At 36.8% G+C, this 27443-nt stretch overlaps 1 protein-coding gene across 1 annotated transcript in view; it reads left to right on the top strand.

Annotated features, from left to right (window-relative positions):
- The window catches only part of TTLL8 (tubulin tyrosine ligase like 8), a gene marked incomplete at both ends in the record, with an annotated part of 34158 nt that extends 8132 nt beyond the window's left edge, over positions 1 to 26026 (top strand). The window contains 11 exons of the mRNA XM_083366629.1: positions 2129 to 2285; positions 4644 to 4711; positions 6736 to 6864; positions 12837 to 12951; positions 14480 to 14596; positions 14835 to 15015; positions 17822 to 17970; positions 18425 to 18671; positions 19121 to 19556; positions 21338 to 21806; positions 25821 to 26026. Of these exons, the coding sequence (XP_083222755.1) occupies positions 2129 to 2285; positions 4644 to 4711; positions 6736 to 6864; positions 12837 to 12951; positions 14480 to 14596; positions 14835 to 15015; positions 17822 to 17970; positions 18425 to 18671; positions 19121 to 19556; positions 21338 to 21806; positions 25821 to 26026 (2274 nt within the window). The remainder of the gene's footprint in view (positions 1 to 2128; positions 2286 to 4643; positions 4712 to 6735; positions 6865 to 12836; positions 12952 to 14479; positions 14597 to 14834; positions 15016 to 17821; positions 17971 to 18424; positions 18672 to 19120; positions 19557 to 21337; positions 21807 to 25820) is intronic.
- Between the last annotated feature and the right edge of the window lie 1417 nt (positions 26027 to 27443).

The following is a 27443-nucleotide window of genomic DNA, read 5'->3' as shown; positions in this document are numbered from 1 at the left end:
GTGAGCGCCTGTTACTCGTCCCAGCTTCGGCCAACCTAGCAGTTCGAAAGCATATAAAAATGCAAGTAGAAAAATAGGGACCACTACGGTGGGAAGGTAACAGCGTTCCGTGCGCCTTTGGCGTCTAGTCATGCTGGCCACATGACCACGGAGACGTCCTCGGACAAGCGCTGGCTCTTCGGCTTTGAAACGGAGATGAGCACTGGCCCCTAGAGTCGGAAACGACTAGCACCCATGTGCGGGGGAAACTTTACCTTTTTATCTATTGTAGGATGGTTCAATCAACTGTTGTTCAAAATTCTTCAGGTTTGCTCTCTGCCCCCAGCAAACTGCTATTATGTGTTGGTGAGGTGATGCCTGAGCCAGTCAAGTTTGGCTTTCAGATCTCATTCTTCAGTGACTCCCTTCAGTGCTTTGCTGAGTTCAGGGTGTCATGGTTCCGATAGACAGAGACTCAGAAGTAGGTCTGAAAAGATCTAAATGTCCTAAGTATCAAATGATACCGTTGGGAAATCATGCCAGTATGTCAATTCTCCTATACATAAATAGGAGAATTTAGCTTTCCTTGGCCTGCTTTTCCTCTTAGTCTTTTGCTGATTGCAAGTGGAACATGAGAGGGAAAGTACCCATGCCAGACCTGCTTCCAATAATGTCAAAGACACAGAAGCCCAGCTGTAGGCTTCCTAGTCAGGATGGGATTCTTCCTTATCCAGACGAGATTCCTCTGTGTATATTGCCATGATGATTTGGGGACAACAAGAGTATCATGGCATATGCTGGTCTGCCCTCTGCCCCAATACAGAAAAACTCAAGCATGTTTGTTTCCTGATTATTATCTGTAAACGTTGTATGCAGCTCAGAAGAGGGAATCTCTGACTCTTCTTTCAGGTACTGCTGAACTATAACTCCTAATATTCCTAATACTGTATGGCCATCAGTCTTAGGGCTGTTGGGAAACTCCACTTAAGCAACTTAGAAGGCCACAGATTCCCCATTCCCTATTACAGTTAGTCCACAGCATAATATGTATTAGTATTTTATATTCTTCAACAGAGCATGATTTCTTCTCTGTTTGTGATGTAAGAAAACTGAGTCCTCCCCACTCACCATACAGAATATCTTATTTTCTGTGATTACTCTCAAATACTATATTTCCCCTCCACCTTTATGATTATCAATCAGCCAAATCAGCTTGCTACTTTTTTCACTCCTCTCTAATACTTTTCCACTTGAGAGCCATGACCTCATTCATTTCTCATGAGACCATCTTTGGTTTCGAGAATTGCTTTGTGTCTCGGAACCAATAGGGACTCTTGTTTGAGAACTTTATTTTTTGTTGTTGTCTTTTTTGAGTCCTCACGTGCTGAGATCTGGGGAAAAGAAGAGGATATCTACCATCACAAAACTTTTGTATCACCTGTTTGAGAGGCTGCCATGGAGTTCAACTTTTGTACATGTTTGTTCAAACTTTCACACAAATACATGGCATAAAATGCACAATATAGTTGCACACATACTGTATAGCGCCAGCAACACTAATAACAAGATGATGCTGATAGCTCCTGACCTGGAAATTGACAGGATTTAAATTGGAATCGTGAGTGGCTCAACATCCTTGGAGACAGTCTCAGAGATGTCCAACTGTTGTTACTAAAAGGTTATCTTTATACAACAGAAGGTCAAATATTAACCATCTCACTGGGAGTAATTTTATTAGGTTTAACTTTAATTAAATGTATATTTTTACAGAAATCAATTTTATTTTTTTAAAAAAGGGAAACCCTTTTTCAAATTAAGTTTTTGTCCTGGTCTACTATTTGGCTTGGATAAGCTATCCAAGTCCAATGGAGCCTTCAGGCAGTTTAGAGCAACATTAATTTGCCCGAAAACATTGAGGGCAATACAGTGATGGAAGAGAAACTGCACAGTATGGTGAAAAATGTTGATGCTAACCATGATAGTGCAATCAAAGCTTTGGAGGTTTTTTTGTGCATTGCACTTATTTTTGAGAGAGACTTTTAAAAAATTAGCTAAATACAAAGATGAAGAACATATCATTGCAGACATTTAGTTTGACTATTACTTTATGTTAACATTGGATCTGAAACCCATTTCTTTATGATTTCAGGAAAGGAGAATTTTTACCATCTGTGGTCCTTACCCAGTAATCCGCTCTTCTTTAAGAAAGAGAGGATGGGTGGAAAGAAAGAATATCCTTAAATTTGACATTCAGAACCATAAAAATGAAGGGAATGAAGCAGAATGTGACAACAGTGTTAACAATGGTAACAGATCTTTTAACCATGGTTTCTTTCTTGCTTTTTATTTGCTTAGAAATGTATAATAGTTGGCTTGAATGTGAAATAAGTTTTTCTACTCTACTTTTAGGGTTGGTGAACTTTAATGACAAACCATTAAAGATGGTACTACATCTGTATGGAGGAAAGTAAGCAGTGGGGTACCACAAGGTTCTGTCTTAGGCCCAGTACTCTTCAATGTTTTCATAAATGACTTTGATGAGGGAATAGAAGGGGATCTTATCAAATTTGCAGATGACCCTAACCTGGCAGGAATAGCCAACACCCCAGAATACTAGCTAAGGATCAAAAAAGATCTTGACAGATTTGAACAATGGGCCCTGACAGACTTGAACAATAGTTCCTATCTAACAAAATGATATTTAATGTGGATAAAAGCAAGATCTTACACCTGGGCAGGAAAAACCAAAGGTACCAGTAGAGATTAGGTGAAACCTGGCTCAAAAACAGTAACTGTGAGAGGGACCCTGGAGTTGTAGTGGATGATCATTTAAACATGGAATTAAGGAAAAACTTCCTAACAGTGAGGACAATTAACCAGTGGAACAGCTTGACTTTAGACATTGTGAGTGCTTCATCACTGGAGGTTTTTAAGAGGAGACTGGACACCACTTGTCTGAAATGATATAAGGACTCCTGCTTGAGCAGAGGGCTGGACTAGAAGACCTCCAAGGTCCCTTCCAGCTCCATTCTGATTGATTGATTAATGCAGATAATTCTCATGGATGTATGAATTATTTGAGATTTATATTATGTCCATATACTTTTTCAGATATATTTCTCTCTTTGTCCCAAGAAGCCAAAAAATTGCTAGTTTCTTATTTAGTGTTCTCCCTTGATGATAACTTTACCAATTGCGAGGTTATAGAATGCTCTTAATTGATCTGATTGGTGAAGAGGGAGAAGCACCAGTTCAAGGAATGTTGTGAATAAGTGCAACTGTTGTGAAATAAAAGGTTGGTTACGATCAGCTTAAGCCAGTGATGGTGAACCTTTTAGAGACCGAGTGCCCAAACTGCAACCCCAAACCCACTTATGTATCATCAGGTGCTGGGAGGGCATGGCCCATTGGGTGGGTGTGTCCAATTGGGTGGGCATTGCCCATTGGGGTGGGCGTGGCTATGGTGGTAACGGCAGGCTGGGTGGGACTAAAAAGTTCAATCAATCCCAACTTTGTGAGATCTTTCCCCCCCCCCCCGTGAGAAGTTGAAATTGATTGAACCTTTTTTTTTGCCCATGGTGGTGGAGGCCTAAAGCAAAAAGGTTTTATAAAACCCAGCTGAAGGCCTAGGACTGGGTCAATGGTGCATGTGTCCACAGAGAGGGCTCTGCGTGCCACCTGTGGCACACGTGCCATAGGTTCACCACCACGGGTTTAAGATATATAGACAATACACATTGTAAGCTGTTAGTGGAAATGTTTGTTTTTAACCATTTAGTTGTGTCTGACTCTTGGTGACTCTATAGGGAAGTGCTCTCCATGCTATCCTGTTAAGCACAGCTTCTTTCAATTGTTGTATGATCAACTTTGCTTCGGATTTGATGTTATCAAACCAGCGTGTTCTTTGCTTTACCTCTTATTCTTTGTCCACTAATCATTCCCAACATCATTGCCTTCTTCAATGAATTTGTATGCATAACATGGCCAAAGTAAATCAGACATAGACTTATGATTTTAGCTTCCAGTGATGTGTCTGGTTTTATACAATTTATTATCTCTCTGTTAGTTATTCTGGTATAGGCAGTAATTTATGCCAGCACTACAGTTCAAAATAGTGGGAATACATTTTATATTTTCCTTTAAACGAAGCCCACCACATCTGGGTTGCAAAAATTTAGACAATTATGTACTGCAACTGGATTTACATTTGCTCCATCTCTTTGTTGCCATTTTTGGCTACAAATATCTACTAAATTTGATTTTCTCCTGCTCAACGTTAAAGCATGTAATAGCATTCCAATTGGTAAATTTGCCTTTTCATTTTGAAGTTAATGACAGTAAATGAAATTGCTTTACAATATAAAACTGAATCTGGACACTAGGAAAAAGATTTGGTGTGTGTGTGTGGGGGGGGTGACAACAAAATTCTGATTATACTATCTCATGACTTGATTTTTCTAATAACATTTTTGGAAATGTTACTGAAGTGAGGTTTTTCATAGTTGGGATATAGCTTTCTTAACATTAAAACATTTAACACGTATTTCAATGTTCTACTATAGACTAACCTTATTTGAATCTTACATAATTTTTAATCACAGCAATAATGTATTTTCAATATGCTTTGCTGCAGCCTATTTAACTTTTTATATTTTCTTTTTAAGAAAGCAAGACTGTATTGCATGAAGAAGAAAGTCATTCAAACAATTCAAATGACATCCATGATATAATGGTAAGCTTATAGAGATAATCATATTACAGTAAATTTTAGGATTTTTGTTGGTACAGAAAGTAGATTCTCAGCCCCATTAATCTATGTCACAGCAGAGAAAAAACAATATATATTTTGGTTTCACTCTAATTCATCATGGTAATCTAATTCAGTTCGCCAGCAAATCAAATATATTTTAGTGATTTCATCCTGACACTTTACATAGCCCCTATGGGCTACTTCAAATGAACAGTTCTTCGTATTTCTACAGAAAAGATGTTGGGTAGTTATTCTGCCTTTCCCTTGAAGTGGAGTTTTCAGCGTGGAAAAATGAGGGAAAAAGTAGAGGGAAAGATGATTCAGTAGGGATATTAATGGAAAATTACACTTTAGAACCTGTGAATAATTCTATTAATACTGTAAGGTAGAGCAATTGCTCAATAAAAGATTGGCTTGGAATTTTTTTCATGAGAATTAAACATTTTGAGACCACGTCATTACAACATTGTTAGCATCTGTAAAATCTACCACAGCTTTAAGATAAATACCTGAATCCTGTTCTACAGTTTTCCATGTAAGAGGGAACCATTGAATATCACGGATCCAATTGCACCAGATACAAAAATGCAAACAAAATTTTTATCTCTTCCTCACTTAAGTTTGATTTGTTTCACTGGCCTTATCTCTATCCAGTTCTGCACAGATAAAACAGGAATCTTTTTGGTTGAAATCATGCAGCAGTTACATACTTTATTTTGTCTCAGTAGACTAATATTTTTTCACAGCATCTAAGACACCAATATATGAGCCAGAAGTACAGTTATATTAATCATATGTTTAAATTTGCACATGCAAGTCATCTACTTTTTATTTTGGCAGAATCCTGATGTGAGATGTTTTCCCCAGCCAGATTGGAGGCTCCAATTTTCTGATAAAAATAATTCCATTCTCTTTTGTGTCTTAACAATGGTTAATTACTGTAAATTATATCTTTAAAGGTGAAATGAAGTCTTCATGAGATCTTCTGAGCTATATGTCTCTAATATAGTCCCATATTCTGCAATTGGCCAGGACTCATGGATCATATGGAAATCCACTATAGTTTTATAAAAGACATTGCACACAAAAGTAACATAGCCATCATTCCCATCTCCCATTTCTGCCAATAATGCATACATTATTGTCCTGGCTGCTAAGGATCTTCTTGAATTGATTAGTAGTTCTTCCTTGTCCCCAGCTGGTGGAACACAAAAATGGACAACATCATCACCACCACCACTACTCTATTCCCGCAACCCTTTCGTTATCAAGTCTACAGTATTTTCAGTGAGGGTGGAGGCACCCACCTATTTTTGAGAGAGTAGTAGATTCATCAGAATGTCTTTCTGGATTGCCCTAAAATGCAACTCCTTACTCTGCAGTTCTAGAAAAAAATACTAGCAAGTAACTGGACAGCATTTTCTCTGTAGCATGATCTGAAGTGATTACTTTTTGAGTTCATTGGCTCAGCTTGAAAAACTCACAAAAGTTTGCCTACATCATAGGAACACAGGTTTCGCACAGTTGATGCATGTGAAAGGGACTAATGACTGATTACCTTTTATGAATGTATTCACCCTTTGATGAATAAGAGGGTTGTAAATTTAACAAAGAAATAAACTGGAGTTATTCTTAGATAATCATAATGTTTATAGCTTAGGAATCAATATGCACTGATTTGAAGGCCAAGCTCTATGGTGAATCTGACTCTAAACCTGATTTCAGTCCAGATCATATAAATTTTCCACTTTCCATGTGGTTTTTCTTGTAACCTGAATGTCTCTTTTCATTAATCTTCCACGCTTTATTGTTTTGTGTAACAATTAAAGCCTTGGATCATCATGGAACTTCTCGTTCCTTAATTATTGCACAAACAGGAATTCCTATAAAATGAAGTGGAGGTGTTGCTTCAATTTGTTCAATTCAAAGATGGGTTATCAAAAAGCATTGGATGAAGTGGATAATATTTTCCATGTGGAAACATAACACAATCTTCTTTGGGCCAGTCTAGATTGGTAAGAAATGAAGAAACATCTTTTTATTGGACTACTAAAAAGGATGCAGTTGATTACTACACTCTCCATAATGATCAAATGTTGAACCATTATTCAAAAACTGGCTCTTTTACAACCAAAGTAAGTACGTAAATAGTGACAACGATAACATATCAGTAAATGTTTAACACATGTTTTAGCTTAGTAAGGTTGATTCAGTTCCAGAGTAATGAAAGCACCCTTCCCAATAAATTCAATTAAATCCTAACTGATAGAATATTAAACTAGAGCAAGACTATGGAGCCATAGATTCTTAAAATGATATACAAATTAGTGTGACACTCTCATGAGCTGTGAAAATAACCATGAGGAAGAGGAGAAAGGTCTTTAGTTAAGGCAACAACCAGACAAGAGAACTCCCAGCCCAAAGCACAAATGTACTTGAGATAGCACCTCAAACTGGTCCCTCTATAGGTCTCTTTAGGATAAAAGCAGGAAGGGAACACAACTTTCAGGGTTGCAAGATTCAGTTTTAACCCTATAGTAAAAGTTGTTTTATTATTCATGAATTAGCTGTACAAGATTGGTTTCCCTTGCACAGTTGGTAGACACCCTCACGCACCTAAATAAATCTAATGTTATTGGTGTAAGGATTAGGCCCTATCCAACAAAATGAAATTTAATGTTAGGGTTAGGGTTAGGGAGGGTTGGGAAGAGGGGAGGGTGTTGGGAAGGGTTTTGTTTTGTTAAAGATAAAATGTACTGTAAAACTTTTCAATAAAAAAAAAGAAATTTAATGTAGAGAAAAGCAAGGTTTTACAAGGTTTTAAACAAGAAAAAGCAAATGTACAAATACAGACCAGGTGAAACCTGGTTCAAAAGCAATAACTGTGAGAGGGATCTTCGAGTACTAGTGGACAATCACTTAAATATCAGCCAGCAATGTGCCACAGCAGCCAAAAAAGCTAATGGAATCCTTGGTTGCATAAACAGAGGGATAGACTCAAGATCACATGAAGTATTACTACCACTTTATAAAAAAAATAGTAAGACCTCATCTGGAATACTGCATCTAGTTTTGGTCACCACATTATAAAAAAGATGTTGAGTGAAGAGTAAAGCAACGAAGATGTTTAGGGGCCTGGAGACTAAAATATATGAAGAATGGTTGCAGGAATTGGGTAAGGCTAGTCTAGAGAAAAAGAAGGACTGGGGTGATGTGATAGCAGTGTTCCAATATTTGAGGGGCTGCCACAAAAAGAAAGTCAGCCTATTTTCCAAAGCACCAGAAGGCAAGACAAGAAACAATGGATGGAAACTAATCAAGCAGAGAAGCAACCAAGAACTAAGGAGAACTTTCCTAACAGTGAGAACAATTAACCAGTGGAATAGCTTGCCTTAAGAAGCTGTGGGTGCTTCATTCCTGGAGGCTTTAATATTTCACTATATTAAATAGGTATAGAAAAAATTGACAGCCTTTCTCCCTATAAATTGCATATGACTCCTCAAGAGTTGGGTTTGAAGTTATGCATTATTGGAAAGTCTTTCAAAAAATCATTTATTTATTTATGAGCAATCTTACTGACTGATAGTATTTTTGTTTTGATGAACATAATTTCTACCATGTTGTCCATCAAACCAAAATGTAAGAAAGATGCAGAGAAAAACAAACAATATCTCCCAGTAGGATTAGCCAGCAAACAGCTTAACCTGGTATCAGAAATGATTGTGAAAAAGGTTATGGCTGCCAACTTGTTCTTTTTGTTTATTCCCTGTGGATATCCCTGTCTAGCACAGAGGCCAGATGGAAAAAATGGTGTGAGGACTGAAAATTTGAAATTCCTTTTCTCGTATAGGTGATTTTTTTTACAGAATTTCTTAACAGAATAAAATATGAGATTTCCTCTTGAGGTTTAACTTGTCAACAATGCTGTTTAGTTATAAATATTTTAATTAATCTTGGAGGCAAAGATGGTTTTAAAGAGGGCCAGAGTCGCAAATTACAACACACCTGTGATTGGAAAAAGCAGCCTGGCATTTCATTGGTTGTAACAACTCATATGCCTAGTGAAGTCAGTGAGACCATTAAGGTGTAACTATGAGGTAATGAGGTAGGACTACAATGACAATGAGGTTTTGAAAAAACAAGGAGGCAGTTATTCCACAGTATCTTTCAAGGAATTACTTTCTTTAGCTTTCATAGAGCTCTGCTTAGCTTCCAATATCTTTTCCTCAATTTACTCAGCATTCCTTGGCCTCCGGACCATTCTGTGGCTATGCTAACAGTGTAGTTTTTCTGGAAAAGCCTTTTTGTAATGGGATAGTTGCCCAATTTGATACTGGAGCCAATGCTTTATTTTTCCTGAGAAGATATATTTGGCTGAGGGGATTTAGTTGGCCCTACAACATCTACAGCATGCTGGCAAACCTTGAGCTTGACATCATTGTGGGATTTAGTTTTGTGGATGTAGTCCTCCCAGTTAATAGGGTTAAAACATTTTTTGGAATTGAATAATCTGCTTGCTATCACACCAAGCTTGTAAGCAACTGTTGGCCAGTATTATATCTATGCTTGATTGGCAACAATTTCCTAAAATTTCAAAGAAAAATGATGTTTACTGAATCAAAGATCTTATGAATGGAAAACAGATGTTCTACCATCACAACAGAAGTTGCCATTGCATTATCCAAGATATATTACACATCAAGCAAAGGCTCAGGTAATTTGATCTGATGAAAATAAATTTTTTGTATTGCTGTTTTGAGTATTCTGACATTTCACATAGATAGCAAGTAGATTTGTTCATTAGTTGTCATCTACAACAGATGCCAGAATTCATTGCAAGCTTATTATTTTGGAAATTGTATAATTTGATCTTAGAGTTGTCTGTGTTGGACAACTCAAGTTATGAGCAAATTGGAATATTTGAAGTAAAATAGATTAAATCTGAGTTGAAAATTCATAGGTAATATAGGAGTGGTGAAAGATGAATTTTTCATGTATGATTTTAGAGTGAGGGGTGGAAAACAGTGGGTTAAAAGGGAAGAATAAACTTAATATTACATTATTCTTCCTTTGGAGTAACTCAACTATCTGATGTAAGAGAGACATATTTCTAGGAGGCCTGGAGATCAGCCTCATAACTTCAGAGGGTTTCAGATGAGCTTCTTGTATTGATGCATAAAATGATGTTGGTGCTGGTGGAGGAAGAGGCATACAGGATAGTCAGTCTGTGATGGGATATATTTTCGCCATGCTCCTGGTAGCTGATTTGTGATGTGTATGATAAGAATGGACTTACAATTTATGAGCCTGAGGATGTACATAGTGTCTAGTCAACCACAGGTTCTGTTGACTCTTACTTATTTTGGCTTATAGATGCTAAGAGAAGAACTGACTGGTTTGATCTAGGACAATGGTTCTTAAATTGGTAGAAATTATCTCCAGGGGGAAAATTTGGGCATATATGGAGGTCAATGAGGCACTTTATAATTTCTTGTTTGTGATTTGGAATGACCATTTGTGCAAAACAACAGAGGTGTATGTGTCCATGTTTGTGTTTGTGTGTGTCATGGGAGTAATGACATTATTCTAGACCAGGAAATGTGGTAATTGAATGGAACCATTTTAAGAACCACTATTCTAAGAAGTAGTGAATATATTTTTGGATGAAGAGCTGGTGATGCTTGTCTTAAAGTACAGTAGGCAGTGGTTCACCTACTACTGAAACAGCTATCACCAGTTACAGTACCATTCAATCATATACTCAGTTCTTTTATTAGCAGGGAAGGGGTTGTGTCTGGGCAACTGAAGATATTCTTGGAGGGCACCAGTTTTCTTGACCATCTTGACCTGGTTTCATTGTCTGGTTTGGAGACTGAATCAACCATATTTTTTCTGTTAGATAACCTCCTGCACGGGAGAAAATTGGGGAGTGTTACTGTTAATCCTGACTGATTTTTCAGTGGGTTTTTCATTCCACCATTATGATATCCTACTGGATTTTTCTATAAGTTGGGGCTTTCGTTACAGTAGTCCTGTTCCTACTTGCTGGAATAGATTCAAAAAGTGACATTGGATGACAGTATCTCTGCACCCTGAGAGTCCTACACACACACACACACATACACACACACACCCGTGCACACACACACACAAACACACACAAAAACACACGAAGCCAATCAGAGCACTCATCAGGAATTTCATCAATATGCTGATTACATTCTCCTCATCCTACAGCACTTTAATTAGGAAAGACTTGACATGTTTTGAACCTATGTCTAGATGCAATGAAAGTATGGATGATGGGAAATAAAGTAGCTTTTAATTCTTGTAGAGGGTGCATCTTGGGTATTAGAAGCAGAACAGAGTTTGAGGTTATTCCTAGAGTAATTGTTGTCATTGGAACACAGTGGTCAGAAGCAATAATTAACTCTTTATTTATTTGCAAAATTCATTGGCTGCCTATCTTACAACAGATAACTCTGGATGCTTACAATCATAAAAAGATTAAAAACTATGCAAAAGCTAAAAGACATAAATAAAATAGTGTGAAGATCCAAATACTGAGTCTCAATTAAAAATGGGGAAAGCAGAGAAGGATGGGAGGGAGGTGGGATCTCTGGTTCATCAGTCAACCACTGTGATGCTCCTCCATTGCAGCCCCAAGCTAACTGGCAGAGCCAGATCTTTAGGCTCTTACAAAGGGCCAGGAGCTCTGGTGGAGACCTCATTCCAGGGGACAAGATGTTCCAGAGAGCAGGAGCAATGACAGAGAAGGCTCTTCTCTTGGACTCCACCAGCTGGAATAGTCTGGCTAATGGGGCCTGCCGCAAACCTCCTCTGCCAGCATGGATGGGGTGGGCCAATTCCAATTTTGCTCAGTGTATCAGCTATGTTTTTGCTGTTGTTGTAATTATTGTTTAATATATTTTATACTTCCAATAGAAGAGAATGTATGCAACTCAGGGTTGATCTGTGGAGCCCTTGTTGCTCTCTGAGCTTGTTGATCATCAGCACTGATGACATTATCTACTTGGATAATGGAACATTTGCAAAAAAACATCCAAGCTCAGAGAGCACGACAGACTCCATGTTTTAATACTGTTACATATACTCAAGTTCCTTAAAGCACTTTATGCACAATAAAATTAAAAAAGCACTTTACAAAATATGCTATGCAATAAAATGAATTGTACTGTATTTATTTATTTGCAACTATAAGTTTTACATATAAAGCTACAATGATCACATCAGTTCCATGTATTCCTTCTAGTGTTAACAGCACTACTTGTTTTTCATATCTTCCTTGCAGCCATTGCAAACATTGTAACTATAAAATGAATTAAAATATATTACACATGTGCACACGCATACGCGCAGAGAGAGAAAAAGAGAGAGAGAGAGAGCACATAAAAAAGAGGGGAGGAAAGAAAAACAAAAGCAGAAGCCAAGTTCATCCAGAAAAGTTCTAAAATGAAAAGACAAGGCTTCTTTAACAATATCTAGAGGATGTAACAGAGGCATTTAACAGATTTCAGGGATTGTAGAGTACAAGAAAACTTGCCCGTGATCAATCACTAGATAGTCCTTGAGACATAATAAGCAAAACCTCCATTGACAATTTCAGATATCTACCCTGTTTGTAATTAAGAAGGTGGTACTAGTCCCATGAATTCTGTTTATATTTTATATATATTAAAAAAAACCCTTGACACTGGCTCAACAACTAATTGTCAATAGGACAGATACTTCAACAGATGTGGGATATGAACAGATGTGGATTATGAATAGTGATATGACTGTTGGATGCTGATTCAGCTGACCAAGCACAAGGATAGTTCCAATAAAATGCTTACAATAAACTGTTTCCCAACTTTGGCAGCTTTCAGATGTGTGGATTTCAGTTCCCAGAATTCCCCAGCCAGCCAGGGGAACATATCTTAAGTCACACATCTTAAAGTTGCCAAGATTGAGAAGCACTGAACAAAGCATTATTAAGTACATGAAGAACTTTGGTTGGTATACTAACTACACTTATTCCTGGGTACAGCTAGTTTGCTATTATCCATAAAAGCACTGACAATATATATATACATATTATTTATAGATAGGACTCTGTTTGCACATGAGGAATTTGCCATGGTATGTGTCAGTGAACCCAAACAGTTTCTTTCCTCGGTGTTATGCCATCTGTTTAGATGATGACAAATCTGCTTTTATCGGTGAGTTATTTTAAATTTCCTTCATTTTAGCCCTGAAAACCTGCCAGTGGAAGAGTTTTTATTGTTGTGGCTGGCAACAAGCAACTAAAATCTATAACAATTCTATAGCAATGCATGCATTTATTGAGCACTTATTCCAATCCAATGGAAATTAGGGAAATGTCCATGTTGATAAATCAGCACTACAATCTTAGTTACATTTATTTGGAAATCATATCCATTGAGAGGAATAGAACTTTTCAATGTGTGTTAAAATTGCAGCTCTCCTGACATTTATTGGAATGTTTCATAAGCTCACTTACAACTATGTAATATTTTTCCTTTCTGCAGATGATTTAGGAATTCTCATAGACCAATTTAAGAAAACAATTTATTTTCTTACAGGATTATGCAATCTCTTGACTTGTCCTAAACTTTTTAAATCTGAGATTACATTTTTTGTGCACAATTTTGTACTTGACTATATCACTATCGCAAAGGTCTCCAATTGTTTGATAGTCAAGTGTTATAATGAGCTCCTGTTTTCCATGGCTGCATCCATCTTTTTCTTCTGCAAAAAACCTGCAAAATAGAATAGCAAGAAAATTATTTGGCAGATTTGGAATGAAGGATGTGTAATACAGACAATGGAAAACTTGTCTATGTTGAAGATGGCTGTGCTTCTTCTTTTCTTGACTGCTTGTGATCAGAACCAATCTGAGGAATGGCCAGAAGGACCTCAAAGTCAAATTTTAGGTTTTTGAATGTATGACTTACTTGTTATCACTTTTAATTTTAATTCTGGCCATACTCAGGAACCGAGGGTCTGTGGAAATATCTGAATAGACTGAATAGGATCTACTTACAATGTACTATTTCTAGCAGACTTGCAAGTTAACCCCTTTCTCCTAAATTATTATTCATTTTAATAATGATTTAATATTAACTTTCATATTCTTAATCTTATTAGTTTTAGGGAATAAAAGTTGTATGACAATATTAGGCCTACAATTTTACAAAAACAGATTGTACTCTAGAGTTTTTGCACTGGCACTAAATTGTTAGTTGTGTTACTCCAGACAACTCTTATTCTTGTCTTTGAAAAGAAACTCCCCCCCCACAAGACTACAGTATTTTAATATTCACAGTTAGTGGTGGGATTCAGCCAGTTTGCACCACTTCGGCAGAACCGGTAGCTAATTTTTTGTTGCCCAGGCCCAGAATGGATTTCTGGAAGCCGAATCCACACAGAGAACCAGTTCTTCACATATTTGAATCCCACCACTGTTCACAGTGTACTAAGATCCCCTCCTAATGATATACATCAAGACTGAACTATACCAGTTGGCAGAGTGATTAGAGAGAAAAAGCATCTGGAGATGTTTCCAAATCATTTCATACTTGTAGCCATGACTTATTTTCTCTTAAACTGCAGTCTAATAATGGTTCTGGATGGATTTAATGATGTTTTCACCATATGCTTATAGTTCTGCTCTCTGCTTTATCATTTAGACAATTTGCTGCTTAAAAGAAATGTCATGTATTTCAGATGACTTCAGAAAAACAGCAGCCTCCTGCATAATTAAATGGGTTGTCAATTTGCATATTTCTGATGATTGGTCGTCTAAAGAAAACAGTGATAAAGATGATGCCATTAAGATTAAAGGTATTTTTTTTACTATCGTGGCTGTTTCTACAGTTGAATAAATGTCCATTTGTGACAGCATCAATTTGCCTTTTTATTTTCAACGTTGATTTAAATAAAATCTACCAAACGTATTTTCTCTTGCAAATTTTGAACTGTATAAATGTTACAGGGACCTTACAAAGAAGCCTTGAGGAGAAATAGATTGAACTGCATACAGAGTGCCATTATTGATAAGCATTTTGCCTTGATTTCCTAGATTATGAGCTAAAGAAAGTTAAGGAGCTACCTGGAGAACTTGTAGAAATGGCATGCAAAATATGTGAAACCTACCTTGAACAATTTGAACATGAAGACATTGATGCACAGACAGATAATGTTCCAGTATTTTCAGAAACACAATGGAATCAGTTCATTGATCACTACTATTCTCTCATTCAGTAAGTGTTGTTGTCTGTTAACTGAAAATTATCAAAAACTTTATATTTATCTTGGTTCTTAATTTTATAAGTCTTTCTTTGTGGAAACTAATTTCACACATGCAAATATGTAAGAGATTGCTAGTCAAAACCCAGCAGAAATTTTATCTCCTTCATCTAATAAGTTTTCCTTAGGTGTCTGAGGACTTGAAAAGAAAAAAAAGAAAAGAAATTTATAAGCATCATGCATCATGTTTCCAATCAGTTGAGGAAAAAGGGTTTTCAGTAGAAGAGAACATATGTGGCTCAGGGTTGAACTATGAAGTCCTTGCTCTCTGAACTTGATTGTTTGCTTGCAGACATTTCATTACTTAACTAGGTAACATCACCAGTGCTGATTACAGTGCTGGTTGGGTAATGAAATGTCTACAAGCAAACAACCACATTTGGAAAGCACCAAGGACTCCACAAAAAAGGGTTTCACACTATGAATTTCCTCTCTGTGCGTACAATTGTGTATCAATGTATAAATTGTTGTAAATAAGGAATATAAAAAAGTAGAACTGGGAAGGTTTGAAGAACTGTTAAAAAGGGACTTTCACAAGAGATTACTGTACACCAGGGGTGTCAAACTCAATTTCATTGAGGGCCGCATCAGCATTGCGGTTGCCCTCAGGGGGCCGGGTGGGTATGGTCTGGGTAGGCATGGTCTACTGGGTAGGCGTGGCTAGAGTGCGTATGGCCTACTGGGTGGGCATGGCCAGCTCTACATCGTTGCATCAAGGGTGCCTATGGGGGCCTGGGCAGGAGTGGGACAGATCTGGGGGTCTCTGGTAGAAGGAGAGTCTCTGGGCCAGGGCCAAGGCAGTGGGGGCCGTTCCCTCACTGTTTCCAGGATAGCTTCATGGGCCACATGAAACCACTTCGTGGGCCGGATCTGGCCCCCGGGCCTTGTGTTTGACATGTCTGCTGTACACAGTCCCGAGATTGGAGGAAGTGTAAAAAAGCAATTCAAAACAATCTTGTTTTGATTTGTTTGGTATAGGGTGGGACAGAAGCTAGCTTGAATTTCAAGAATCTGTTATCATACCCAACAACAATAAGGTAGCATTTTTGGGATCTCTGTGGTGTTCATTTCTTGACCTGGGCTTCTTGAATGGCTGACAAGCAGAGATAAATGTTAAGCAAGTATAGTGCATAAGACAATACCATCTCAGACTCCCAAAATGTATAGCTCTATAGCTCACATGGAACTATGCAACAAGAGTATTACATGTGCAAAAGTAGACTCAGTACTACCCACAATGGAGAAATGGTGAAAACAATGGAACTTACAGAAATGGCCAAACTAACTTCTTTCTTTTTTCATAAAAGTTTTATTAATTTTTTAAAATTATAATCTTTAGTGCTTAGTAAACAACATGTTGTCTGGTTCAAAAATTTAACATTAACTTTTTCAATATAAATCTGTTCAATACTACACAATCCAGTATTTTTTCCCCAGATCCTCCTTTCTTCTCTATATTTTTTCCATTTTCCCTTCATTACACCATTACAATTTTTGGTACTGTTAATGAGCATCTTAATCATATTTTACTAATATACAAATAATAATATCAATTCATAAATCAATAGAGTCAATTCATTAATCAATATCCTGTTTTTCGTGCACTTGTTAAAGTTTGATTTCCCATCAGTATTTGAAATATCCTTATCAGTTATGATTTTCTCAATATTAATTACATTTATATAGCTGAAAATTTTATTCAAATCAATCCTCTTCATATTTCCCATACCAAAAAAGAGAAAAAAAGCTATCTTAATTCTAAATCATATCTTTCATTGTAAAAGTCTAATTATATCTAAAAGTCTTCCATTATTTTAATCTTATTCAAAAGAATATTTAAACATATAATGCCCCCTCTAGAAGGTCAAGTCTTCTGTTTTTAAAATCTGACTCTCCCTTTCTTTCTTTGCCAAGTTGCTTTCCAAGCCAGAGCAATTACATGGCCCAGGAATTTTTTTTCTATTTTTGTGAAAATTGCTTGGCATAAGAAAAACAATTTGGGTCGGGTATTTTTACGGGGGAATTCCAGAAATTTAATATAAATTCCATTTATATTCCTTAAACAACTCCCTGTTCCTTTCTCCCTCCATTTCTCATTTCATTTCCTGTCTTTCAAGTTGTGACACTTCCCTAGCAGCTCTATATACCCTTTTTAAAAATCTTTTTCTTTGCCATCTGATATATTTTGCAGACCTAAGGGGTAAAAGATCTTTTGCATTTTCGTTGTTATAACTAAGTCTTGCAGTTCTTTTATCTCTTCCATCTCTAAATCCATTTCCTCTGTTTCGTCTTCTGATTTCTGGATTATTTGTTCATACTTTGTAGTCGTTATCATGGAGCTTTCTAGTTGAAGATTTAATTTAGAGATTTGCTCATTTATATTGTCTAAATTATTTTTAGTCTCATGATTTATTTTATGTTCTCTTTGCATTCAACAATCATTTGGTGAATTAGTTGTAACATAGAATATATTTCTTTCTGAAAAGTGTTTGTTTTTTCTCCTGCCTTTCCACAATAGAGTTTTCATGAGAAGCTTTCAAAATTGCTCACTTTCCCTAGAAATAGGGGGACCAACAACTTTAATGTGTATCTGAGCTACTTTGACATCGACTTGTTTTCCCAAAGGGATCCTGGACTTAAAGTTATATTCTAATTTTCTTTCTTTAAAATGTCATGCTGTACTCCAAATAATCTGTAATTGTAATAATTCTGAATACAAATTTATTACATGGTTGGTTTAATTCTCTTGTTTGCTTCCAGTGAAGGTGCAGTTATTTGTAATGCAGACAGTTATTTTATTCAGTGTCAAAATATTTTGCACAAAATTAGGCTAGTTAACCCACAGCAAGAGATTGATGGTCTTCACAACATCTGGATCATTAAGCCTGGAGCAAAATCCCGTGGCAGAGGTAGGATTATAAAAAAAAACAATTATTATTAAAGATTATTAAAAATCCTAATTTTTTGTGGAGCCATGTATTGAGAATAATGTTATACCTTAAAATCAAGAAGTTGTGAAACCAATGAGAAATTACCAAAGAAATTAATGTAATACTCATAATGCTACCTACTTTGATAATGAAACATTCAAAGAAAAAACCAAGATCAGCAAACATCAAAATCCCAACAAAAAAAGTAAATGCCATTGTGTCCAAATCTATACTCCTAATAACACACATTATTACAAGATTTTCCATTTCAGGTTTGATAAAGAGCATCACAATTTTTAGTATTAAACTTTCGGTTGAAAGTACCAAGTAGCAGTGATTAGGCAGCACAACGCTTGTGAATAATATGCAATATTCTTATCAATGCTGGTGTATGATGATGCCCCAAAGATAATTCTCCTATCTTTTTCTCTAGAAATAGTATGCAAAAATCGACTGGATGAAATATTGAAACTAGTTGAACCAACTGATCAATTTCCAATTAAAGATCATAAGTGGGTTGTCCAAAAGTATATAGAGAAACCACTCCTCATTTATGATACAAAATTTGATATTAGGCAGTGGTTTCTTGTAACAGATTGGAACCCATTGACTATATGGTTCTACAAAGAAAGCTATCTGAGATTTTCAACTCAACGGTTTTCCTTAGAAAATCTTCACAGGTAACCAAGATTATACTTCTAATTTTGATTGTATGGTATGTGATTATGTGTATGGATAATATCCTATAGAAGAATTTATGTCAGGTAAATAATTATTTATTTAAAATATTTATATGGCTGCCCATTAAAAACAAAAACCTGGTGCCAGATCAGACTTTTACTGTCTGATTATCTAGTCTTCTCTTAGCTTTTGGGGGCAAAACATTTGTATTTCTTTAATGTTACATTAGATCACAGAATAATTTCAATATAATCATGATTATTTTTAAAATGATGCTGAATTACAAGTAGTCCCTTCTGGTTAGTACTTATATATTTTTTTCACAGTAAGAGGGAAAAAAAGTAAGTTCAATGGATCATTCTTACACTTTCCCACTGGTATTTATGTCCATATTTTATACTTGGTATAATCTCTACACAGGACTAATTGGTCCCTTTAATTTCTACAGCTCCGTTCATATTTGTAATAATTTCGTCCAGAAAAATTACAAAAATGCATCAGATCGTAGTTCTCAGTTGCCATATCACAACATGTGGTCCAGTAGCAAATTCCAAGAGTATTTGCAGAAGAGAGGCCTTGGCCATGTTTGGTGCAACATCATCTATCCATCTATGAAAAAAATCTTAATATATGTAATAAAGATGGCTCAGGAGCAAGTGGAACCACGAAGGAGCAGTTTTGAACTGTATGGAGCGGATTTCATTCTTGGCAGTGATTTCAAACCTTGGCTGATTGAAATCAACAGTAGCCCAACTATGCATCCTTCTACTCCGATTACAATGGACCTTTGTGCTAAAGTGCAAGATGACACAATCAAAGTTGTGCTTGACAAGAAGCTTGACAAAAATTGTGAAACTGGAAATTTTGAACTTCTGTGGAGACAAGTAAGTAGTGTTTCATTTTGTTCCACAGCTGAATAGTATACAAAACAGTTCAATTATAACTACTGTACATCTAACTATGGTTAGAGAAATTGGAACCATGGTTTCAGAATATGAATAATAATGGAGAAATATCAAATTCTACTTCCAGGAAAAGGTCCTCTCCTCATGCAAATAATGTTTTAGTAAGTTTGAAAGCATTTTGACATAGTGCTGGTTTAGTGTAGGAACTATACTATTTTATTTCCCTGGGTGTCTTTAATAGCTTCTAAAGGCAATGGTTTATCTTTTTTAGGCTTGCTAATGTAAAGTCAAACATTCTTTGTTGCTATTCTTAGCATTTGTTACATGGGGTTGCAGGTTCCAATTGCTTTTGCCTCATGCTTGCTGAGTTGTAGCAAAGTGATCAATGCACGATATAACAAGAGGCTCTACTCATCAGTCAGCTTGTCACAAACCTCGATGCCAGTTAGGGCTAAGAGGAAGTGGCTGGCCCACAATCATTTAGCTGATTCCCATGTCTAAAGGAAAACAAGAACCTGGATTTTCCCATTCCTATTGCCTAACTACAGGTAATCCTTGACTTACGATCACAATTGAGCCTAAAGTTTCTGTTGCTAAGTGAGACATTTGTTAAGCGAATGTTGTCCCAATTTACATGTTAAGTTAGTAACATGGTTGTTAAGTGTATCTGACTTCCCCATTGACTTTGCTTGTCAGAAGGTCACAAAAGGTGATGACTGACCCTGGGGCATAGTAACTGTGATAAATATTAACCAGTTGCCAAGTATCTGAATTTTGATTATGCGACCATGGGGATGCTGAAAAATGGTCATAAGTTACTTTTTTCAGTGCCGTTATAACTTCGAACAGCTACTAAATGAACTGTTGTACCATAAGTCAAGGACTACCTGTATTCCATTATGCTAGCTTTCATAAATTTAAACTATTAAAATGCATTACATTGTGTGTAGCTCTCCTTTTGTTTTTAGTGAACCTAATAAAACACTTTTCATTGCTCATTTATTTCTGAAAACTCCTCTGAAATGTAAATGCAACCCCCCCCCAAAATAATAATTGGCTCTTTTTTGATGGTCCTACCAAACGTGGTTGTGGAAAATTTTTGAAAAGAAGAAGTGGTGAGGAGAGAGAGAGTTTAAACTTCCCTTTTGCATGAGGTGGCCTCAGACAGGTTTAGGCCCTTGCATGCTTGTACCAGTCAGGCACTGAATCAGCACAATCAAATGAAGGTTAATACATAATCTTGGAAAGGAATGATAGCTCTGAATACTTCTTTGGAAATAAATTTAGAAATATAAAATGAAATTATTACTAAATAAAATTTTATGTAGAAATAAAAAAATGTGGCATAGTGGTTAGGGAGTTGGCCTAAAAAACAGGAGAATGTAAATTCTAGTCCCGCCTCAAGCATGAAAAATTGGCTCGGTAAGGTTGGACCATTCATTCTCTCAGCCCAATTCGCCTTAAAGAGCTATTGTGGAGAAAATAGGGAAGAAATGCTGATATATTTTCCACCTTGAGTTATATATGAAAAAAGAAGAATAAGAATCCAAAAAAAAAGAGAGACTGGAAAAATAAACTGGATGTTCAACAGATATCTAGAGGAGTCATAATTATTTTTAGATGGGAACTAACAGGCCTTTTCCATTTCTCCATTAATCCACAACTCAGAGAATAAGCATCTCTTAACTAATACCTATTTTATTAAGACAAAATTGTAAAACTAGTGATGAAACATTGGCTTTGTTTTTTTTATTCTGTAGCCCATATTGGATATGCCACCATTTAATTCTACAGACCTCGTTGTGGAAGGAATCGGTGTTAAGAAACTGAAAAAGCACATGGTCATCAGTAACTTTAATTTTGCTGAACCCCTGTTGAACATAGTGCAGCCTTCAACTAATCAGGAAAGTAAAGGAGATTCAGTTCCACCTATCAACGAAAAGCAAAACATAAAAGTAAAACATGGAAATAGCACTCTTTGCACCTTGCCAAAGACCCTTGAGAAGACGTCTGAAAAAAGCACTAAAGTAAAGTCAACTAACAAAAAGCACATCAGAATCATAGACTTCCCTCACATAACTATTCTCCAAGAAGCAGCAATCATGCCTGATAAAAAAAAGACCAAGGCAATTAAAGAACCCAGACAACAGACTGGAAATCAAGCAGCCACCAGCTTTCCCAATTCAAATTCATTAGACTGGGCATTACTTCAGCCCTCTAAAAATACAGGTAAAATAAATATATAAATCATACACAGACACACACAGACACATAAACTATTTCGATTTCATTCAAATAATTTTGATAAATTTCCCAGTTCTCCCTCTTAGTAAACCACTTTGGTATTGCCAAGATATTTGCACATTTGTGTCCACATAAGTCATCAGGAGTCAAGCTTGACTCAAAGGCAATTTAACCTCAAACCTCCGGACACAAATCTTTAGTTTAGGTCAGGGGTAGGCAACCTTGGCTCTTTTATGACTCGTGGACTTCAACTCCCAGAATTCCTGAGCCAGCATGTCTCAGCTTGGAAACCTCTCCCTTTTCCCTCAGCGTGGCTGGCTCAGGAATTCTGGGAGTTGAAGTCCACGAGTCATAAAAGAGCCAAGGTTGCCCACCCGTGGTTTAGGTGATATATATTGTCATGGGGCAGAGGTTAAGCATTGTGTTCTCTGTGCCACATTTCCCTTCTCTAAATTTTCCTGACTGCACTAAGAAACATGGAGACATCATGTAAGTTCTGCTGTGAAGCAACTGTCTCCTGGATTGCATTCTCAGATGGTGAAGGTGGGAAATCTCCTTTCCCATCCTTGCATTTCCAATTTGACTGAAACTCTTTGGTGTTTCTTTTCTTAAAAAATATCTTAGAAGATCCAAATCCTATCTCCAAAATCTCCCAAAATTGCGTCTGTTTTGTTGAAGAATTGTACCCCTAAAAATTATTTTCTTTCTTTTAAATAAAGAAGGGCATTCATAGCTAACTCAGGAAACCTCTTATAAAGACAAAGCATTCCTCTTAATGGAGAAATGGTTCTTAAGGGAATTGCCAGGTGGGGATAATCCCCACTTTCTAGTCTATTGAAGACTAATTTCTTCACAGTCAAGCCATTGAAGCCTGATTTTGCACACTTGCAACATGAGATTACATCCTCATGCAGGATGCTAACATTTTAACATGTGAATGGATATACCATATGGATAGATTCACCCATGTTGTTTTCCCTGTTAACTAGAGGTGCTTTGGAAGTGTCAATGAAAACACTATATTTCACTGCTCAATATAACCATGGTGGTAAATTGCTCACTACCATCTTTATTTCTTGCATTTCTCCCAGGGGATTACTCAGGTTTCTCTGCTGTTACTCACCATCAATACAAATCCACTACACATGTTTAAATTATACATACAGCATTTGGGACTGTGTTTAGAGATGCACGTAAGACTTTTGGCACGATATATACAGAAAATCAGCTACTTTTTCTTCCCTTTTTTTCCTCCTTGACTGGGCAAACTCAAAAAACTGAACACTATTTTACAACCTTGGGTTGGGTTCTAAAAACAATTGCTATAAAATAATGCTAGGGAGATATTTGTGTACTGTATATAAAATACAAAAATACAAAAGCAAATAATAGGAAAACGAGGGGAGGGAAAAGTGTAGAAAAGGAAGGAAAAAGAAAGAAAAGCCATTGACTTCTGAATCCCTTTGGTGCAGTAGGATAAGTTAGTAAAATCAAGCTTCAACTTTTACATAATAGTATAAACTAGCCATTTCTATAACAACAGATCTATCTACTCAGTAAAACCCAAAATCAACGTTTCATTTTTTTCCACCTCAAGCACAAAGTCCAGAAGGGGTTTCCAAATAGAAACAAAAGTAATTGTGTTTTTTTCTTTTATCAAAGCAGGCAATTTAGCCATCTCTGCTAACTCCATCAGCTTTTGCAACCCTTCATCCATTGAAGCGTCCTTCCATTTTTGTGCATAAAGTAATCTTGCTGCCATCAACATATATAACATCAAAGTTCCAACATTTTTTCCCCAATTCTTTTTCCATTAAACCCAAAAGAAAAGTTTCTGGTGTATTATTCACTTTTAAAATCTTCTATATTAGAATATACTTCCTACTCCAATATTTATTTGCTTTATCACATGTCCACCATAAATGATAAAAAGTCCCTTCTTTACATTTGCATTTCCAACATTCATTTGAAATAACTTTCTTGATTCTTGATAACTTATCTGGTGTTAAATACCAATGATACAACATCGTATAAAATTTTTCTTTTAAATTCTAATTTAATGTAAATTTTAAACCTTTCCCCCACATATTCTCCCTTTGTTCAAGCTGTATATTATATCCAAAATTCCTTGCCCATTCAATCATACAATGCTTTACATATTCACTTTCCAAATTCAAATTCAATAATGTTTTATAGACCTTAGCAGTAATATATTCATCACTACCACACATAGGATTTTCAATTCATTTTTAACAAAAATCAAAACCATAAGTCTTTTTGTCTAATTTAAATCTTTCATTGTAAATATTTATTTATTTATTTATTTATTTATTTAGTTGCATTTGTATACCGCCCTTTCCCTGAGGACTCAGGGCGGTTTACAGGGAATTAAAAAATCCAACATACAAAAGTTAAAACCATATTAAAAAATATTAAATTAACCCTGTACACAATTAAAACCCCAATTAAAAAATTTCTCCTCAGCCTGGGCCTGAGAGCTCAAAGAGCCAGGTCTTCAGGCCCCGGCGGAATGATCGGAGGTCGGGGGCAGTTCTCAGCTCCACCGGCAGCTGGTTCCAGAGGGCAGGCGCTCCCACTGAGAAGGCCCTATCCCTGGGTGTCACCCGCCGACAATCTCTCACCGGCGGAACCCTGAGCAGACCCTCCCTGTGGGAGCGCACTGGGCGAAGGGCGTTTGATGCCGGCAGCAGGTGTTCCCTCAAATAACCCGGACCCAGGCCATGTAGGGCTTTATAGGTAATAACCAGCACCTTGAATTTGTAAACCAGTGGCAGACATGTCCTTCTGTTTGTAGCTCTTCCTTAGACCTGAGAATAGGATCATCAAAATTAAAAAATATTACTTTACCATAAGTCCACCAGTCTAGCTTTGGCACCATTTCTTTTCTAAAAAAAACCTTCCTGGGGGGACACCCAAAGAAGCATCTTCATAAAAAACCTTGTTTTATATTTATTCCAAACTCTTAGAATGGCACGTTTAACAAATTAGTTGTTGAAATCAACGTTTACTTTAACTTTGTCATACCATTAATAACAGCGCCATCCAAATCTTAATTCAGGATCTTCTAAATCAAGTAGCCTCTTATTCTGGAGGTTCACCCACTCTTTTAGCCAGACTAAACAACAAGTATTGGAATACAGTTTCAGATCTGGTAAACCCAAACCCCCTCTTTCCTTAACATCTTGCAGTAGTTTATATCTGATTCTTGGCTTTTTCCCTTGCCATATAAACTTAGGACTAGTGTCTATCGATAAAAGAGGATAAAAAATCCCCTTAGGCTTTCAAAATAATAACAAAGAGAGGATGAAGGATGAACAGCTTCATATGAACCATGAGTAACACCATGTAATGATTAAGCATGTAGTCCTCGATTTACAACCACAATTAAGTTCAAAATTTCTGTTTCTAAGAGAGATTTGTTAACTGAATTTTGCCCCGTTTTATGACCTTCCTTGTCACAATTGTTAAGTGAATCCTGGCAGTTGTTATGTTAGTAACACAGTGGTTAAGTGAAACTGGCTTCCCCAGTGATTTTACTTGTCAGAAGGTCACAAAAGGTTACCCCGGGGGCATAGTAACTATGATAAATATGAACCAGTTGCCAAGCATCTGAATTTTGATCATGTGACCATGTGGATGCTGCAATGGTTGTAAGAGTGAAAAATGGTCATATGTTACTTTTTTCAGTGCTGTTGTAACTTCTACTAAATGAACTGTTGTAAGTTGAGGGCTATCTGTATATGCTTGTTGGGGAAATAATTAAAGAGGTAACATCTAAAGCTTGGAAATTGTTGGAAGCCCAACTTCTAATAGTTAGAGAAAGTTTTATGTGTATTTCATTTAAGAGTCCAAATACCCTTGACCCAAAGACCACTTCTTTTTGTTTTACTTTTTATTTTGTAGAAACACCTTAAGTGTGACACAGAAAGCTATGTGATTCCGTGTTGATAGGAATTATTGTTTACTCTCTATTTAAAGGTCTACGGAACGAAACCAAGAAGACTCCATGCCTAGTTTGTGGAGATGGTTTCCAGTTGGAGAAAACTTGTAAATGCTGCAGCTCTTTTTGTGCAACTGTATTACAAGGAGGTTCATACTTACCTATGAGTCCGTGTTCTGCTCCTGAAAAGATGGCAAAGACCAGGGTGGCTGCTCCATATTATGGGTTTCCAAAATACTTTTGACTCTATTCAATGTGCCTTGAGATAGTGTTTTTTTTACAACCAATTCCCTAAAAGATAAAACAGAACTCAAGAACCATCCTTGTATTTTAAAAAAGTCCTCGTAAACCCCCCCCCCAAACCCTGTGCAATTCTGTGATAGGAATTTGACAAAATTTTGTTATTGGTATAAATCTTACCATTCAACATTTATGGGCAGCATAACAGCATATCAGCCTTATCAGTATTTGGATGGACATATTTAAATAGGAAAAGTTTCTTCTAGAAAGGTGATTAGCACCAGGGAAGTATTGGATTTTATAGACAGAACTGATTTTTAGGATTCTTCCAAAGTGTAGCCTTATCCCAATTGATGCCTGTGTGTCAATTGGCTAGAAATAAAGTCAGCTTTTCAGATTTCGGTCCCTTTGTCCATTCTGGCTATTGTGATGCCCAGTGTTCTTTCTGGACCATTTTCACCATGGCTCCTGATTGGTGGATTACTCTTCTTTATCATCCCTTTTGAGGAAAAAAGGAAGGAAGGAAGGCAATGGACACTACATACCCATGTTACTTTGTAGTCATATGGAGTGGAGAGATTTATTTATTGTAGGCAAATCAGACATCAGTGCTTGACTAGCATAAACTGGAAAACACCACATTTGACATGAAACAATAAAAATGAGGAAAGATTGCCCAAGATATTCTTCCGGTAATGATAGTACAAGTCAAGTTAGCATCTTATTAAGAAGGGATTGCTATATTGATTTTTAGCTTTGTCAGTAGTAAACCTGTGTGGCAAAACACTGAATGACACTAGTTTATGATACTAAAAGAGGTTGCAGATCCGCAAAGACATGAAAACTATTATGTCGTGGGCTCTGACGAGCAGGAACAAGGACATGCAGATGAGTACAGACAAACTCATACTTTATTTAAGCAGAAACTGTACTGAGAGATCGGAGTTACCCTGCCTTTTCAGATTCTAGCCAAGGTCCATAGCTGAATTAGGAAGAGTGGTTAGGAAAAAATCTTAAGTAAGCAGACTGGATTATTGCTCTGTGCTCTCCATGAAGCCCACCTGGAAGCTACAGCTGATACAAAATGCCTGAGCAATAATGTCTGCCTTCCTGTATTCCTGTGTGTCATCACTGCTATGTGAGCAGCATTTGTGTTGTGAGTTAGGCTTCTGGATACAATTCAAAATGCTGGTCATTACCTATAAAGTGCTTCATTGTTGTGATTCAGGGTCAGCCTGTGGGTTCGGCAGTTGGGTCGGACGATTCAGAGGAGGAGGAGGGGGGTGTTGGAGAGGTTGCTGAGGGTGTTGGAGACCTTGCTGATGAGAGCCCTCAGCCAGGCCCCTCCCACCTGGTTACGACGCAGACCCAGCTGTGTGAGCCTGACAGCGTGGATGAAGATGACCCACAGCTGGCCCTGT

Source organism: Vipera ursinii, assembly GCF_947247035.1.
Source record: "Vipera ursinii genome assembly, chromosome: 6".
NCBI lineage: Eukaryota > Metazoa > Chordata > Lepidosauria > Squamata > Viperidae > Vipera > Vipera ursinii.
This window is presented reverse-complemented; position numbering and strand designations above follow the sequence as displayed.